General features: G+C 40.5%; 1 protein-coding gene across 1 annotated transcript in view; it reads right to left on the minus strand.

The window, feature by feature from the left end:
* Positions 1-921: 921 nt before the first annotated feature.
* Positions 922-17,551, minus strand: part of LOC136707257 (C-type lectin domain family 4 member D-like) — a 39,433-nt gene continuing 22,803 nt past the window's right edge. The window contains exons 2-7 of the mRNA XM_066681225.1: positions 9,870-9,993; positions 9,371-9,421; positions 3,389-3,448; positions 2,525-2,673; positions 1,332-1,453; positions 922-1,166 (exon numbers count right to left, since the gene is read on the minus strand). Coding sequence (XP_066537322.1) covers positions 971-1,166; positions 1,332-1,453; positions 2,525-2,673; positions 3,389-3,448; positions 9,371-9,421; positions 9,870-9,993 — 702 coding nt within the window. The 3' untranslated portion in view covers positions 922-970. The remainder of the gene's footprint in view (positions 1,167-1,331; positions 1,454-2,524; positions 2,674-3,388; positions 3,449-9,370; positions 9,422-9,869; positions 9,994-17,551) is intronic.

The raw sequence follows: 17,551 nt of genomic DNA on the forward strand, positions 1-17,551 counted from the left end.
CATTATAGTTGCCAAACCAAAGGTGCTTTCGTTGAAGTTGTTGACTGAAGTTAGACGATGTAATTCAAATATTCCTGGAGACTGAGGCATATATTAAATTATATATTTTGATGTAATCATATGAATAACAATCAATATTTATTTATTACAAACAGGCGTACAAATACAGCTCAAAATCAAGCATCAAAGCAGGCAACTGGTCAAACAATACAAGAAACACTCCAAGTGATTTTATATATAATATACATCTATATTTTATATTTAGCTCTATCTCAATGGCTGCACCCAGGCATTTTGACACACTTCATCATCTCCTGGGTGACACAAGGCTATAGTGAGTAACTCTCACCCACTACTTGTACACATTCATGAAGAAAATTTAAGCAAATCAAAGTAAATTTCTCCATGTAAGGACTAAGGGTGCTTTGAGGAACACTTTGATGAGGCATAAATATTTCCATAATAATAATAATAATAATAATAATAATAATAAATTATTACTAAATCACTTTAGCTCATGACAACACTAGGTTCTTAATATCAATGAAATAAATGTTAAAACTTTATATATCAGTCATCCTCTGATATTAAGATCCCAATGTTGTCATGAACTAAACTGATTTATTAATAATTTATTGGTTTGATTTTTTCACACCCCACCACCATCCCAACCCCTCCTTTTCAATCAATGACCCTGGCTTCAGCTTTCGCCCCAGCAGCAGCTGCCCACAACTCCAGCCCAAGTCTTTCTGAGCTCACCTTCCTTGCCTTTCCTACTTCAGGCTCAATTAACAAAAATAAAATGAATCAATTAAAAGAATGCCACCCTCCCCCCCAAAAAAAAAAAAAAAAAAAAAAAAAAAAAAAAAAAAAAAAACTGACAAATTCTCCCACATTCCCCCATGAAGGGAACACTAAAAATGAACATAATAGGTATAAGGAGCATATATTTTTAGACCCCTCGCATTTGTCATAATTGTAATTTGTTTTTGTTTTTTTGTGTCATTACCTCACAGACGCGATAAAAACTGTCTTTCGGTGCATCACAGAATCTGTCGAATAAACCATATAACATATTACTTAGGACCATTGCAGCACAGTTCTCTCCTTCAGGATGTTCACCTCTCTTTCCCTTCCAGTTATCAGGCTGGGTTAAAGACCAGATTCTGGAAAACAAGAAAAATAAATCATTATTTGTCACAATGTGCTATTTTTAAAAATATATTAAAAAGATATTTTTACTGAATCAGAGCTAGAGCTGTAATCTACAGTAGATATAGCTCAGAAATCACGGGTGTGGTATTTTACAGCTGAGTCTGAAATGGACTTACGGTGATTTATCACTGAGTGGTGTTCCATCTAACCATCGCCAGTCTCCCTCCTTCACAGCATCAGTCAGACCAACCCAGTAAAAACGTTCATCAGTAAAAGGAGCTGATTTCTTCAGAAAATCCTACAAACACAAACACCCTGCTAAGTGAACTGTACAGTAAACATTAGACAGCTCCAGCAGAAAGAGCTTCAGTGTCTGATTAACTACACCGTCAACAAAAAATGTAAACTATTTTTAACAGCAAATTTCAGCTGAATTCATATAACTTTCCTCTGTGTGAAGACAACACTGAGAACACCATTATACTACATTAGTGTTTCTCAATCAGTGCTAAACCTGGAGGAACTCTGTCATTGTACATTCTTGTATTTCTCTGCTCTAACACACTCAGTCAAACCTGATCAGCTCATTAACAAACACTGGGTTGAACCGAGTGTTTTACAACACAAACAATGGCTAACACTGTCGGATCAATTCCTTGATGATGTCACCCATTAACATGACTCATCTTTATAAGTATTACACTGACTTTACTGCTTAATTTGATGATTTGATTCTGTTATAAATCCCATTTCCAAAGCAATTGTGATGCTTTATAAAATGTAAATAAAAAAAAATAAATAAATAATGAGCAAATTATTTAAATATTTAATAGAAAAATAGCACAAATACAGTAATTTATATGTTGACACTAAGAAAGTTTACTGTTTTTAGAAAAAAATTTGCCCAGCAACACATTCCAAAAGCTGGGACAGAGGCATGTTTATCACTGTGTTGCTCTTCTTTTAAACACACACTGTAAATATATAAGGAAATAAGGTGACCAGTCTCTGTAGAATTAAAGGTGATTTATTGCTTTATTTGCTAATTTTATTTTGTTATAAATCCCAATTCGAAGACCATTAAAGGAAAAGCTACATTACTGTAATATATTACTGTGTACATCTTTACCCTATGACACTGATTACAAAGTATCACACAGAGTCTACTGCTGGCACTGTCTGATTTGGTTTTCTACATCCGTGATTGTATTTCTTTAATAAAATATAATAATAAAAGCTACTGTAAGCAGTGGGCCTTATTTAAAACTTGTAAACATTTGAAGCAATAGGAACTTAATGCGGCTCAATCTCCACCCAATCTATCAGTGAGTGTTATGGAATAAATCACATTTATATTTGAGTATCATACCTGCTCTTCTGTACTGTTGACAATCACCAAGTCTCCTCCGGCAGCCACACAAGCATCTCTACTGTCATTCCATGTCTTTTTATCAGTAGAAAAGTAGTAGCACTTCCCACTGAAGTATTTCCAGCCCTTAGCACAGCAAGCATCACTCTCTTTCAGAGCAGAGAACATTTGTTAACATTTGGAGAGAAACTGTTGGTGAGATTGAGGTGGGAAAATGCAAATGAACACAGTAATGATGATGATGATAACCCAATATATTTTTTAATGATTATTACTAGTAAGGCTGATTGAAGTGTAGAACATATTGTGCTTAGACTTGTGATCTTAAAGTGCTTATTACATGATGTACTCAGGACATGACCCAGGAGGAGACCGTTGGAGGAGGGAAAGTGCTGAACATTGCACTTTTGTAGTTAGATTAGAGACGTAAGGTCACTAGATGGATTAGAGCAGTCTAATGAATATGGTGAAGAACACTCTGAGTGGAAAACTTGACCTAATCCCAGTCTACAAACATTAGAGCTTTTCTGAACAAACATAATTTCAAATTCCAAATTATTGCTCAGTCATTCCTCTGCTGATGCACACCATTGTTTCTCATATTGACGTAATTGACCTTACTGTTCATGAAAAGGCATTCTAGATGCAGGAGCATCTCTCTGAATGTTTCAATCATACTAATGTATTCATCTGCTGTGTTTGGTGCACTTCCCGTAGTCGTTCCTGCTTGTGTTGCTAAGCAACTGAAAACTAGCGGCTGTAGTGAAAACACAGTCTGTTTTGAAGTGATGCAATTTCCATCTTTTTTTTTAATCAGTATATCTGACTTTTCTAAATTTCAATAGTGATAATAATGTATCTTACTTAATTGTTCACTCAGCTTTTGCTTTTCTGCCTCAAGCTCCTTAATTTCATTCTCTTTATCTGAAAAAGACAGAATATCATGATGTTTAAATTAACCACACTACAGAATGAGGACAGACTGACACAGTTAAAGGAGCAATCTGTAACATAGCCTATATACTGTACTCAATCATGACATGACCAGGGTGTATCATCTGAGATTAAGCTAACTTAAGACCAAATTTAAGGACTGTCCCTCATCTCTGTTTTTATTGGACAGGCTTGACTTTGGGCTTAAGTTATCTGGCTAAACAGAGAAATCCTGCTTTGTGTAACACACCATGGTGTCTCTGACAGCAGTGCTGGAGCCAGTATATTCTCTTTGAGAAGCGCCCATTCTGGAGTGGGGCTCTATCTTGAGTTTATGTTTAAGATCCCACCCTCTGTCCAATCAGATTACAGTCCAAACACACTGGGTTGCCAGTACACTCTCAACACTTCTCTCTGCAACTGGATCCTGGACTTCCTGACTGGGAGACCTCAGTCAGTCCGGATCGGTAGGAACACCTCCAGCACCATCACACTGAACACTGGAGCCCCCCAGGGCTGCGTGCTCAGTCCACTGCTGTTCACATTGCTGACCCATGACTGTGCAGCGATGCACAGCTCAAATCATATCATCAAGTTCGCTGATGACACGACTGTGGTGGGTCTCATCAGTAAGAACGACGAGTCAGCATACAGAGAGGAGGTGCAGCGGCTAACTGACTGGTGTGAAGTCAACACCCTGTCTCTGAACGTGGACAAAACCAAAGAGATGGTTGTAGACTTCAGAAAAACAAGGGGTGAGCACTCGCCGCTGAACATCGACAACTCTGCTGTGGAGATTGTCAAGAATACCAAATTTCTTGGTGTTCACCTAGCGGATGATCTCACCTGGTCCACTAACACTAGTAACATCAAAAAGAAAGCCCAGCAATGCCTCTACTTCCTGCGAAGGCTGAAGAAGGCTCATCTCCCCCCTCCAATTCTCACCACTTTCTAAGGAGGAGTCATCGAGAGCATCATGACCAGCTGCATCACTGTCTGGTTTGGAAACTGCACTGGGGCAGATCGCAAGTCCCTCCAGCGGATCAGGAGGACAGCTGAGAAGATTATCGGTGTTTCTCTTCCCTCCATCACAGACATCTACACCACTCGCTGCACCCGCAAAGCACTCAGCATTGTGGGAGATCACACACACCCCTCACACACACTCTTCAACCTACTGCCGTCTGGAAAAAGGTATCGAAGCATTCGAGCCCTCACATCCAGACTCCGTAACAGCTTCTCCCCACATGCTATCAGACTCCTAAACACCTAGAGACTGAGACTGGACTGAAAGAAGCACACACACACACACACACACTTCACACAAACACTGGTCTGTTGGACTGTAAATGAGTGTACTGTTTTCACATATCCGGTTTACATCATGTTTACATCCAGTTACCGTTTACAGCACAAATACACTTTAAATTGCAGTGTCTCTCTCCCTCACCCCCTCCGTACTTATGGTTTTTGCCTTGTCTTGTATTAGATTGTATTGTATTGTACTGTAGGGACATTGTTTTTTATTTTTCTTAGCAATATCTTTTGCACTTTAATGTGTAGGCACTGTTTTATGTTGCACTAGATTTGTACTAGTTGCACTTTAATGTTGTGTATTGTTTTGTGTTCTATGTCCTTTGCACTTTAATGCGTGTGCACTGTTTCATGTTGCACTAGCTTTACACTAGTCGCACTCTAATGTTGTGTATTGTCTTATGTAGCACCTTGGTCCTGGAGGAAAGCTATTTCATTTCACTGTGTACTGTAAACACTGTATACTGCTGAAATGACAATAACATTCTTTAACTTGAACTTGAACACACAATAGTGGACACAAACAGTGTCCTTCAGCCATGACATGACATAAAGTGAACAGAGATAATGTTAGATTTTAACCCAAAATTCTAACAAAACCCAGCTTCCTTCAACTAATCTACATGACCAGAGACAAATGAGAAGAATCACTGGCCATGTGTTTGAAAAATGGAGGCAGCTTAGGAGCTAATCACTTTACAAAGCCCCAGTGTCTGTAAATATATATATATATATATATATATATATATATATATATATATCAGTGGCGGGTGCTGGTCTTTCAAGGAGGGGAAGCTCAGAACAGATTGAAAATTTAATGCTCCCACGGATCTTTACACCAAAGGCTCGCTGATTCGCTCATTTTGCTGTCAATCAAAAAGGGATTCAGCCTCAGACAGATCATCCAAGACCAGAACAGACAAGTCAAGGCCAGCCCACTGCCCCATAGACTCCCAGAGACGCTGAGCGTCCAATGGGCGGGACAAAGCCCAGCATTTATCCAATGACTCGTCTCGTTTCGCTGCATTTCGCTGCTTCGCTATTGAACTCTGTGGACACTCACACTGTTAAAGCACTGTGAAGCTGCGGGAATGATTGAGAGCAAAGCTGCGTCCAGTACCATTGATTCTGAACAAAAGTTGTAGTGCATATTTATTCAATGACATGTACACTCAACATATATATATATATAAAAATATATATAAATATTTGATCACTTATTTTTTGACATTTTAGGGGAAGCTGTGCTTCCCCTGCAGTCTTAGAGCAATTGCTTCTGATTATATATATATATATATATATATATATATATATATATATATATATATATATATATATATATATAAAGCGTGAAAAATAAAGGATTATGGGAAATGAAGTTTTCTCTACAACTTCCATAGAAAATAAAATACAAACAAACCAATATTTTTAAAGGGTCGTACATATATATATATATATATATATATATATATATATATATATATATTGGTTTGTTTGTATTTTATAAACTTCATTTCCCATAATCCTTTATTTTTCACGCTCTTTTTCCAACTGTTTCCTGTGAATTCCTGGGAGAATTGGCCAATCAAGTGCAGTCACATGTGATTGATAGGTCATTCACATATCAGGTGTTGGTAGAGGAGAGGAGAGGAGAGGGGATGAGAGAATCCAGAGAGAGAGAGAGCTGCTGCAGAGGCTGGAGAAGGTGTTTTATCTCTCTGAAAAATAACCGGTTATCTCTGTGTCTTGGTGAAGTTTATCAGTTCAACACGGGACACTTTGGCTTTGCTAGCTAACTTACTGCTAGTAGAAGCTAGTTGTTCATAGCCTCGTGTATCCTCTGCAGTGGTTTTGTGACTCACCTGGTGTTGTAGAAAACAATTTTATTACTTTGTGTTAGTGGACAAATATCTTTAAATGATGATTAGAAAGTATAACCACATACTCATTATGAGAACTTGTATTTTATATGCACTCATATGAATAACTAACCAGCATTTACACATATAGTAAACATTTTAGATTCTGCACACTAACTGGCATGATGACTCACCTTTTTAAATTCCTAAACGTTTAACCTTGAATATAGTGCACTTAGGCTTATACCAAGCTCACATTAATCACAAGCGCTGGTCAGCACGGCTGAAGTGTAGGGGCACGGGGTGACCCTGAAGTCCATTAGTGTCTCTCTCTCTCTCAATTTTGGTGACATGGGAGGCATGGGAAGAGAAGGTGTATTGTCAAGACTGGGCAGAATGAATGTCTTTGGGGTCACGGTGCATGTGAAACTTGCACGCGAGAAAGTTGAGTACTAACATGTGAAATTATGCATATTAATATATGTTAATCAGCCAGAAACGCCCCACTAGAAGGGTACACGTCATATGAGGTATAACTGTGGGGTCAGACCGGGTGGAGCTCAGAACTTTACTGGGGAAGGCCATTAGACGGGTTTCATGTATTGTTCTCTTGGATCCAATATTGTTAAATAAATACTTTGATTTGCTTTGAACTTCTCTCGACTGGTTTTTGCAAAGCTTCCGAACGAGCATGTTTCCCCGAAGGGGGAGGGTGTATTTTGGACCTTTTAGATATTTTTAAATTTTAATTACTTTGAGAACGGTCCAAAATAACATTTTAATCTTCAATTGGTGACCCCAACGTGCGGGAAGCTGGAGAATTAGGATGACTTCGGATTTCCTTTCCACTCGCGGCCGCAATGAAATAAGGTGGGTGCGCAGACCCTGTTTATTCAAATTCTGCATATTGGACTTTTTAAATTGGAAGTGGTGTGGAGGTCCGACGGCGGTCCGGAGTGGGGTATTGAGCAAATCAATTTATTTTAAATATGTTTTTATAATTTTTTATCAGTTTATACATTTGGGGTTGCTTGTTTAAAGAAAATTAAATTGAATTTAAAATATAATAGATGGATGCTGGTTCCCATCTTTGAGACTGAGAGGTGGCGTGCTCCATTCGGAACCTGACGAGGTACCGAATTAATTGCCTGGTCGGAAAGGCCGTCCGTGGGCGTGATCTCCCCTGAAGTATAATCACGCGGACGCTATTCCCGCGATTTAATATTAAGCGGAAGCTGTTCCCGCACATTTTATCGGACGCTGTTCCCGAGTTTTGATATTGAGCGGAAGCTTAGAGTTTGTTGTGTATTTTAATGAAATTTGATTGTGTATTCATGTTTTATGTCTGTTCTGAGAGCCTGTGTTATTCTTAGAGGCTGTTGCATGCCTGTCGTGTATGTTTTTGGATTGCATAAACTGGCTGATTTTTTTTTGAACAAGAGCGCCTGCTCAGATTTAAAAATTCTGTTTCTTTCTTTTTGGGGTTTATTTGCATATATTGGTCATTTAGACTTCTTGTGGAAATATAAATTGTATTTCGTTTACTGCTTATTGTACTAAGACTCTTATTTTTCCGGTTCAGTTTGCATTTTTTTTACTGTGGTAGTTTGTGTTAAAAATTTATTTTCTGCCTCGGTTTGAATTTTTCGTTCATCATAACATATTTTGTAACCTGCTTGCTATTTCAGTAGTTCTCAAAAATGTTGCTTTCACTTGTTATAATATAACTCGCAATTTGATTGCCTTTTTAATGGTGTGTTGATGAGGTTCCTTTTGTATGGCTGAAACTGTTTCTCATAATATTAGGCACGTTTGTGGCTTGTTGTCTGTTAAGTGTGTCCGGTAACTTGTTTTCGTTCCTAAAATATAGTCGTTGGTTTAATTCTGTGTTGTGAGATACTTGTCCTGCTTTTCTTGCTTTTTCCATTTACTACAAATTGTATTTCGTATATTGGCGTGTTATTTGCTTCTGCCTAATAAGCTTTTTCGGTCCGTGGGCCAGTTTCATAATTAATGTAAATTAGGCTTGGCTTGCTTTTGATTGAATATTGTTTGAAGACACACTTATGTTTTCTATCCACCTGTGAAATTATTCACAGGGCTGAGGTGGTCCTGCTTTTATTGGCTGTGTTTAAACCTGACTTTAAAACTTGGATTTTTTTTTTTTCTCTTTTCTATATACCGTCCGAGGTTGCGTGGGCGCTGTGTGGGGGAGACCCTGGGAAACTGTTTTAATTCACTCTGAATTGTGATGAAACCTTGCGGTGATAATTGATTTGCAATTAAAGGGTGAACTAGAACGAAGACCCATTCAGGTAAGGTCCAATTTTTTTAATCAGCTCCTTACAGACAATATGGCTACTACTAGGGACTTACATAATGAATTAAATGCCATTTACGGCGTGGGGAAATGGGAATGGAAACCGTTACTTCAGCAAATTCAAATGATCGCTGAGGGAGTGAAAAATGGAGTAATAAATTTGAAAACGCGGGATATTGTGCACAAAAGTGTGCTTAAGAGATTTGATGACTGGGGTAAAACACACACAGGGGACACTGCATCTTTGATAACCTGCATTAATCAGTTGAAGAGAGAAAAGGAGCAAGTATTACGTCAGGCTAAAGCGGAGGTTAGTAGGGCTAGCCTTTTCAACAGAGCTAAGGCACAGAAAAGTTTGAAAATAGCTAAAACGGACATTGCGGAGTTAACAGCTGTTAAAATGGCATTCCTCAGTCTCACTCCGCAGCTCGATAACACCAGGTCCGTCACACTCGAACGCTGTATCACTTACTGCCGAGAACACGGAAGTGGAAAGTGAGTATACGAACCACAAGGGGGAGGAGCCTACAGCTCCGCCTCCCCCATACAAACTAGGTCACGTCACACCAGTTGATAATATCCTCCCTGTCTTCAGTGTAGACTCTGGCACGGTGAGTTTACGGATGGACACCGAAGGGAGGGGCTCTGCTTGTGAGCAGGCAGCCCACAGAGTCACACACACAAAGGAACACACACAAGATCCATTTCAATTGCGAAGGCCACATGAGTCAATTTCAATTGCACACACAAATATTAACACTGACTGTTCTGACATTATAGATACCACAGGAAATTATATAGAACAGGATAAACTGCGCATTGACAATAAACAAACACTGACAACACCATTTAAGAACCCGATGCCACGTAAAAATAGACAAAACATCAGGATTAAAACAGATTTAGAGGGACATGTCACAACGGATGACTCTGACCAAGATGAGGGACTTATAGCAGATGATGAGGACAATGCGAATGGACGACGTGGTGGTAGGCGGATTACTGATTTGAACAATACATTGCGTGCCATGGAAAACCTCATACTAGAAGAACAGAGACAATTGGACTTAAAACAACAGACTTTAGAATGCGACATGCACACCTCAGACAACACGGACATTTTGAGACGAAGCACTAGACCCCGACACCCGCCTGACAGATATAGGACTGACACTAACGTCGGCACTATGTTTCCATTAGTGGCCACTAGTACAGGAACATATAAATATGTACCATTATCACTAACTGATGCACAGACTTTGGTCGATCAGCTTCCGCCTTTATGTAGTGGAGCGGCTGCCTGGATAAGAAAGCTGGACAGTCTGACAGGTGGCATGACTCTAGCACTTGGGGAGTTTAGAAACATTATTAAAAGATCGACTACTTCACTGAAAGCAGCTGAAATAGAGAGACAGGCTCAGACATCTACTCAACCTAATTATGATCTTTTCCACACTCACTCGCAGCGCCTTACTGACGTTATGAGAGAGATGTGGCCAACCAGAGCAGCGTCCACAATCCCATCCCATATGCATGGGATGAAAAACTTAGCCCAGGGGAATATATGGGTAAAGCAGTTGAGGACTGGAGTTGTAGGGGGAGATTTAACTTACTATGAATCTTTTCAAACAGAATTAGAGGGCACACAGTGGTCGGTTGACACCACAGGGATTTATGTGGGTCCTGAAGGGGTGGCATCTCCTGTTTCACTAACACCACAACAACACAATTGGTACAAACTGTCTGACAAGGCGGCACCACACATTTCATTAGCTCTCCATCCAAAACACGAGGCCAAGCAGTTGGGCCCTATGGTAAAAAGAGCAAATGAGGCCACGGATTGGGTTAGGACCCAGCTGCCTGGCGTCATGTTTTCGCAGTCCACACAGACATATCACATCACTGATAACTCACCCATCCTAGTCACATTGCACCATCAATTGCTGCCTAGACACCATGGTTGTGAGGACTGTGATTATCTACAGACGGAGGCATTATTAGCATCACTACCTGACACATTGTGGTCCACAGGACCAGATGATGTAGGATACACTAATCAAACACCTGTCTCTTTTTGTATGAATATTATACACCCAATTTGGATTCCCCAATATAAACACAAGCCAGACGCTGTTGAATCTTTGGATAAAACGGTCCAGGCTTTGGTGGAGGCCGGAGTCCTGGAACCGTGTCAATTAGCATGGAACACACCGATTCTGCCGGTTCCGAAAAAGGAGCCTGGCCAATATCGGATGGCCCATGATTTAAGAGCCGTGAATGCAGCCTTGGCTACTGCCACTGTTCCGGTTCCTAACCCGTACACCGCTCTGTCGGAACTAGGTCCAGACATGAAATGGTTCACTTGCATTGATTTGGCTAACGCATTTTTCTGTATTCCACTGGCAGGACATTGCAGAGATATATGTGCATTCACACATAAAGGTATACAATACAGATACACTAGATTACCTCAAGGTTTTGCTCTCTCTCCAGGATTGTTTAATCAGGCCCTGAGGCGGAGTCTGGACTCATGCCAACTGCCAGAAGGCTCCTTATTGATACAATATGTTGATGATATTGCTTTGGCGGCTAAAACACCGGAAATCTGCCTTGAAGCAACCAAGGTGGTTCTTCAATGCTTAGCAGACGCGGGGTACAAGGTATCTAAACAGAAATTACAGTGCTGCAGATCTAGGGTTACTTTCTTAGGGAGAGTAGTAACACAGGGTTCCACGGGCTTGTCCGCCACACACCGGTCCGCTATACTGTCACACACAAAACATGAAACTGTGAAAGAAATGTTAGCATTTTTAGGACTGACTGGCTACAGCAGACAATACATTCCTGACTTTGTCGGATGTACACAACCTCTTAGAGACATGATGAAATCTCTGGGGATGAGAAATTTGTCTGGTAAGCTCACCTGGACGGTGGAGACGGAACAGGCGTTTATAGATGTTAAACAAGCCTTATCCGTTGCAGTTGACTTAGCCAGACCTGACTATACATTACCTTTTTACATGGATGTTTCTGAAACAGACACTGTGATTAATGGTGTACTGTTTCAGAAAAAGGGGGAAGGTAGAGCAGTACTAATGTATTTAAGTGTCCCATTGGACCTTATAGAGAGGAGACAACCACAGTGCACAAGACATGTAGCAGGACTGACCAAATTAGTACAGAAAACAGCACATCTAGTAGCCTAACCACACACGGAGTAGTAGCGTACATAAATTCACAGATGTTCACACTCACTCCATTGAGACAGAGACACATTCATGACTGCACCCAACATCACCTACACACACGAAGGAGTTAACATGGCAGATGGGATGCTGGAAGGTCCACCACACGAGTGTGAGGAACAGGTAGAAAGGCAAGGAAAAGTAAGACCAGACTTACAAGCCACACCCATTCCAGGGTCATGGAATTTATGGACGGATGTGTGTGGGTACAGGGCAGATACAGGTGAAGTCAGAGCAGGATACGCAGTAGTTCAGGAAGCGAAGGGGGAAACGCATGAGTTTCAGACAGTTATTGCAGAGGAAGTGAAACAAAACCCATCGGCGCAGAAGGCAGAACTGCTAGCAGTAATTTCAGCATTAGAAGTGGCAGAAGGAAGGGACGTCACTATTTATTGTGACTCAGCGTACGTAGTCACAGCTGCGCACGTAGACATTCCACATTGGAAGCAGGTTGGATATGTCACAAGCACAGGGAAACCAGTTAAACACAAGACAGAACTGATGCGATTAGAAGCAGCTATACACAAGCCAAATAAGGTAGTGATTGTGAAGTGTAAAGGACATCAAAAGGGAGACACAATAATAAACAGAGGGAATGAGGCTGCCGATGAGGCAGCAAAAAGAGCAGCAGGATACACGGAACCCAACAACATGCTTGTGTTGGACTCCAGTGTACCCTGGGAACCGATTCCCACAGGGCAAGAACTTAGACACATACAGGATCAGGCAAGTCCAGAAGAAAAGTCAGTATGGCTAGCAAAGGGAGCTAGCCCAAACAGTCAGGTGTGGACGTCACAAGAAGGACAAGTAGTTTTACCAATGTGATTAGCAGAAGCAGTTTTAGAGGAAGCACACACCGTGGCACAGGTAGGAAGACAACAGACACTGGAAAATCTAAAATAATGGTGGCACCCATACATGTCAGCATTAGTGGTTGATCACATCACTAAATGTCAGATTTGTAACACACAGAACGTAGCAAAAGCATTTAAACTAGCTCCAGGAAGGTTTCCATTGCCAGATTCTCATGGACATGAGATTCAAATGGATTACACAGATATGATTGACCCCATTAGGAGATATAGATATCTCCTGGTTGTTGTAGATCGATTCTCGGGGTGGGTAGAGACACTCTCCACTCTGAGGGAAGATGCAAAATCAGTCTGTAAGTTTCTGATTAATTGTTGGATTCCGAACCATGAGTTTCCTAGGAAAATTTTTTCAGATAACGGGAGTCATTTCACGAGCAAAACACTACAGTGGGTGGAGCAGTCATTGGGGCTGCGCCATAGCTATGGTTGTGTGTATCATCCTGCCTCACAAGGTCAGGTCGAGAGGATGAATCAAAATTTGAAATCAAAATTAGCTAAGATTACACTGACCACGGGCATGAATTGGCTTGATGCCCTACCAATTGCCCTGATCAGTATTCTGAGTTCAATTAATAGAAGCACAGGCTTCTCCCCATTTGAACTGGTCAGAGGCGTAGCATTTCCAGGCCCGAAAACAAGACTGAGTCCTGATGCGGGCTCGCCTGGGATAAACACAGATGAGTATCGTCAACTGTTTTTGAAACTAAAATCAGTGTGTGAGGAACTATCTGTGCAGGTACGGAGAAACAGAGGAGGAGACGAGGAGCATGAGATACCTCCCGAGGTGGCCGTCGCTCCATGGGTGTATCTGAGAGCCATCAAGCGAAAGTGGTCAGAACCTCGCTGGACAGGCCCATTCCGGGTGACAGAGAGAACCAGCCACGCGGTACGACTCAAGGGTAAAGGCAGCTCATGGTACCACCTGTCTCAGTGCAAGCCAGCACTGCAACCAGAGGAGCACCAGACGGAGAAGCAAGCATTTAATTAGTAACAAGTGCCAGCTGGACACTCTGCGAACAACAGGTGTCAACGGAGAGCTGTCTGAAGCTGTTGAAGATCCAGAAAACATTATTATTTTCTTTTACAGGTTGCTTGGACTGTTAATTTTTTTTCCTTTTCTTGCAGGTTGAACTTTCTAAACACATTGTAAAAAAAAAAACAAAACAAAAACAAAAACGCCCCACTAGAAGGGTACACGTCATATGAGGTATAACTGTGGGGTCAGACCGGGTGGACCTCAGAACTTTACTGGGGAAGGCCATTAGACGGGTTTCATGTATTGTTCTCTTGGATCCAATATTGTTAAATAAATACTTTGATTTGCTTTGAACTTCACTCGACTGGTTTTTGCAAAGCTTCCGAACGAGCACGTTTCCCCGAAGAGGGAGGGTGTATTTTGGACCTTTTGGATATTTTTAAATTTTTTAAATTTAAATTTAAATTTTAATTACTTTGAGAACGGTCCAAAATAACATTTTAATCTTCACTGGGAAGGCGGCACGGAGAAGGGACTGTTCCGACTCGGATTCTTTCAATAGCGGCCGTGCTGTGTGTGGACTGCCGGACTATGTTCGGTGACTACCTGGAGGACTACAACTAACAAAGCTAACCCTGGGTATATGTGAGTATGGTGGTTTTGCTGAAACTCCATTTTTTTTTTTTTTTTCCGAGGAGTGGATTATTTTCATGTACACCAATGATATGGGCCCCAAAGATAAACTTTAAACCAATCACTTTCAGAAAATACTGTATTTGCTTAAGACTGCAGTACTCTGGATAGATACTTACCCCGAGAGTTCCACTCTTTGTGTTTGCAATTTTTCATTCTTTCAACATTTCATGCTATATGTCAAGTAAATTCTTTTATTTAGTTTAAACTGTATGTTGTTCTGGTAGTATTTTTTTTTCTAAAGAGCTTTAACAAAAACAATATTCAATGGGACAAAACAGGAGTTGTATTTTACATTAATGGAGGCACCGCTATATTATAATTTTCAAGTTTGTGTGTGATGTACCCAGCCTAAAAGAGGTTTACATCTTTCCCGGCACTTTAGGAAAGGGTTACACAAACACACACACACACACATATATATATATAAGTTTTGGTTCAGTATGCTAGGTTTCTCTCTCTGCTCACATCATCTGGAGGTTTTTAGACAAGTATTGTAGACCTCCAAATGTTGAAAAGCATGAACCAAGATGAGGATATTGCTGTATTTCTTCTCCATAGGTGGGTAATATTGACGGATTTTTGCTGTAGATGGAACTGAGAACTGATCGCTAACTGCATTAAAGTAACTGAAAGTGCTGCAAATCTAAACAGTTACAAATGAGTTTCTGTGGTAATTCAAAGTTCATAAAACACTTAAAAAATTAAGCCACATACAAACAGTTGTATATTTTAGCCTCAAACATACCACTGCATCTTAAAACATACAGAGCTTCTGAATATAAACAAATGTGAGAACAGAGTTTCCACAGAATCATAGATGTTGCATTTAAGACACAGATATATTGCAAACAATATTAAGTGTCCTAAAAGGGCAACAGTTCAGAAAGGAAACAACTTGCAGCATTTGGACTTGGTGTGCAGGTCCAGGGGCTAGACACCCTTCTGGCTGATGGTGAGCCCCCAAAAACTACACATTTCCCTACACACCAATCCCAAACACAAACAACACACACAAACAACATTATCATCAACAGATTAACACCCAAATAACCCCTACAAAGTCCTAGGGGGAGCTGCAAGGCATGCTGGGAGCCCTTCCCAGTCCCCAAAGCTCTGTGTCTGTTTCCTAGGCTCAGTGAACTGATCACTAGTCACAGTCTCCCGTCATGTGTTGTTTGGGGCTACTGTGCCACTATGACACCACTGAGCGCCATTGTCACTTTATTGTAGTGTGAGATGAATATGCTTTAATTTCTCTCATAAGAAATTTGACTTTATGGGACTTAGCCTGGTCACAGAGATGTAAACATTTTGGCAATTCATTGCTAAAGTTTTTATCTTCTCGTAGATTATATGTGATGTCACCATTTCAGGGAGGTTCTAGTCTAAAACACTCTGAAAACCTCCAATCAGAATGAGAACAAGGGAAAGGATTTCCCTCCCCTAGTCCCTCAGGACCAATCAGGCCTCCAAGGCATTGGTCATCACACCCGGTTTAAACCAGCCTGTGAAGAACTGGCGCCCCCTCCAGGATGTATTCCCGCCTTGCACCCAAAAATTCCAGGTAGGCTCTGGACTCACCGCGACCCTGAACTGGAAAAGTGGTTACAGATAATGAATGAATGAATGAATGAATGAATGAATAATCCAGCTATATTAAATGTAATGTCATTCACAATGATGGCCTCCCTGTCCAAGCTGAAACTGGACAGGTAAAAGGCACTACATTATTCATGCCATGGCTGCTTTCCTTTTGCTTCCATTGTATGCCACATTTGTCAATGCTGCCACTGCTTCTGCCATCCGGCTGTTTGGGCTTTACATTATGCATTATTATATATATTTTTATAAAAAGATTTTATGTCACACTGAAGAAAGTGGCACACAGAGATCTATGGTGTGGTGCCCAATCACACATCCCTGTCGTAGGTATCTGTGTAGCACGTGTAAGAGGCAGGACATGAATTCACTGTGATTGTCTGGAATATTGCCGGCTCTTTTCACACTCTGTTCACTCTGACATTGACTTTAGGGGGCTGGCAGGATGTTGATACAAATGTTATAGGTGTAGGTCTTCACACAAACAGCTCCTACAGGTAAATTGCAGGATATTTCTGGGTTACCATGCATGTCTGAAAGCGTTGGCTTTGATCTACATGTAACTACATCAACTATTGGTTAAACTGCCTCCCACCAGAGCTGACTGACTACAGCTATAAATGACTTAAATGCAAATGTAAATAAATACAAATCAGTTTGACTTTACCTGACTTGATTTTATGGTTGCATTCATTCATATTTTTTATATTAGCATGAAAAAGGAAAAACATATAAAATGGAGTAAAAGTAATGTTTTTCAATTTTACTTTAAAAATTAAAAAAAAAAAAAAAAAGAAGATGATATGGTAGAGGCTTGAAGACTATTTATTAATCTTAGTAAATAAATAAATGTGTAAAAGTTAATTTATATAGTTTCATGATATATTACCCCACCTGATCCTCACACACACATACACATATACGTACACACCACCACAGCCTTAAAGGTTAATCCTTCTTAAAGCTCCCCAACCAGAACCTCAAACACACAAAAAAGAAGCCCATGTGTCTCCAGTGTCCTGTTTTTAAAACCAAAATATGGTCACAGTGACTCACACCCTATGATCGTAATCAGCCTGAATAAAATGACACAACAGAGGTACTTCACAACCTCGTACAGATGCTAATGTTGATCAGACCATACACTGTCCTTGGTGCAGTCTAAAACCGTTTTCAGCCCTATTCTACATGACACAGACAGGTTTTTTTATCT

The sequence above is a fragment of the Hoplias malabaricus genome, chromosome 9, assembly GCF_029633855.1.
Source record: "Hoplias malabaricus isolate fHopMal1 chromosome 9, fHopMal1.hap1, whole genome shotgun sequence".
Lineage (NCBI taxonomy): Eukaryota > Metazoa > Chordata > Actinopteri > Characiformes > Erythrinidae > Hoplias > Hoplias malabaricus.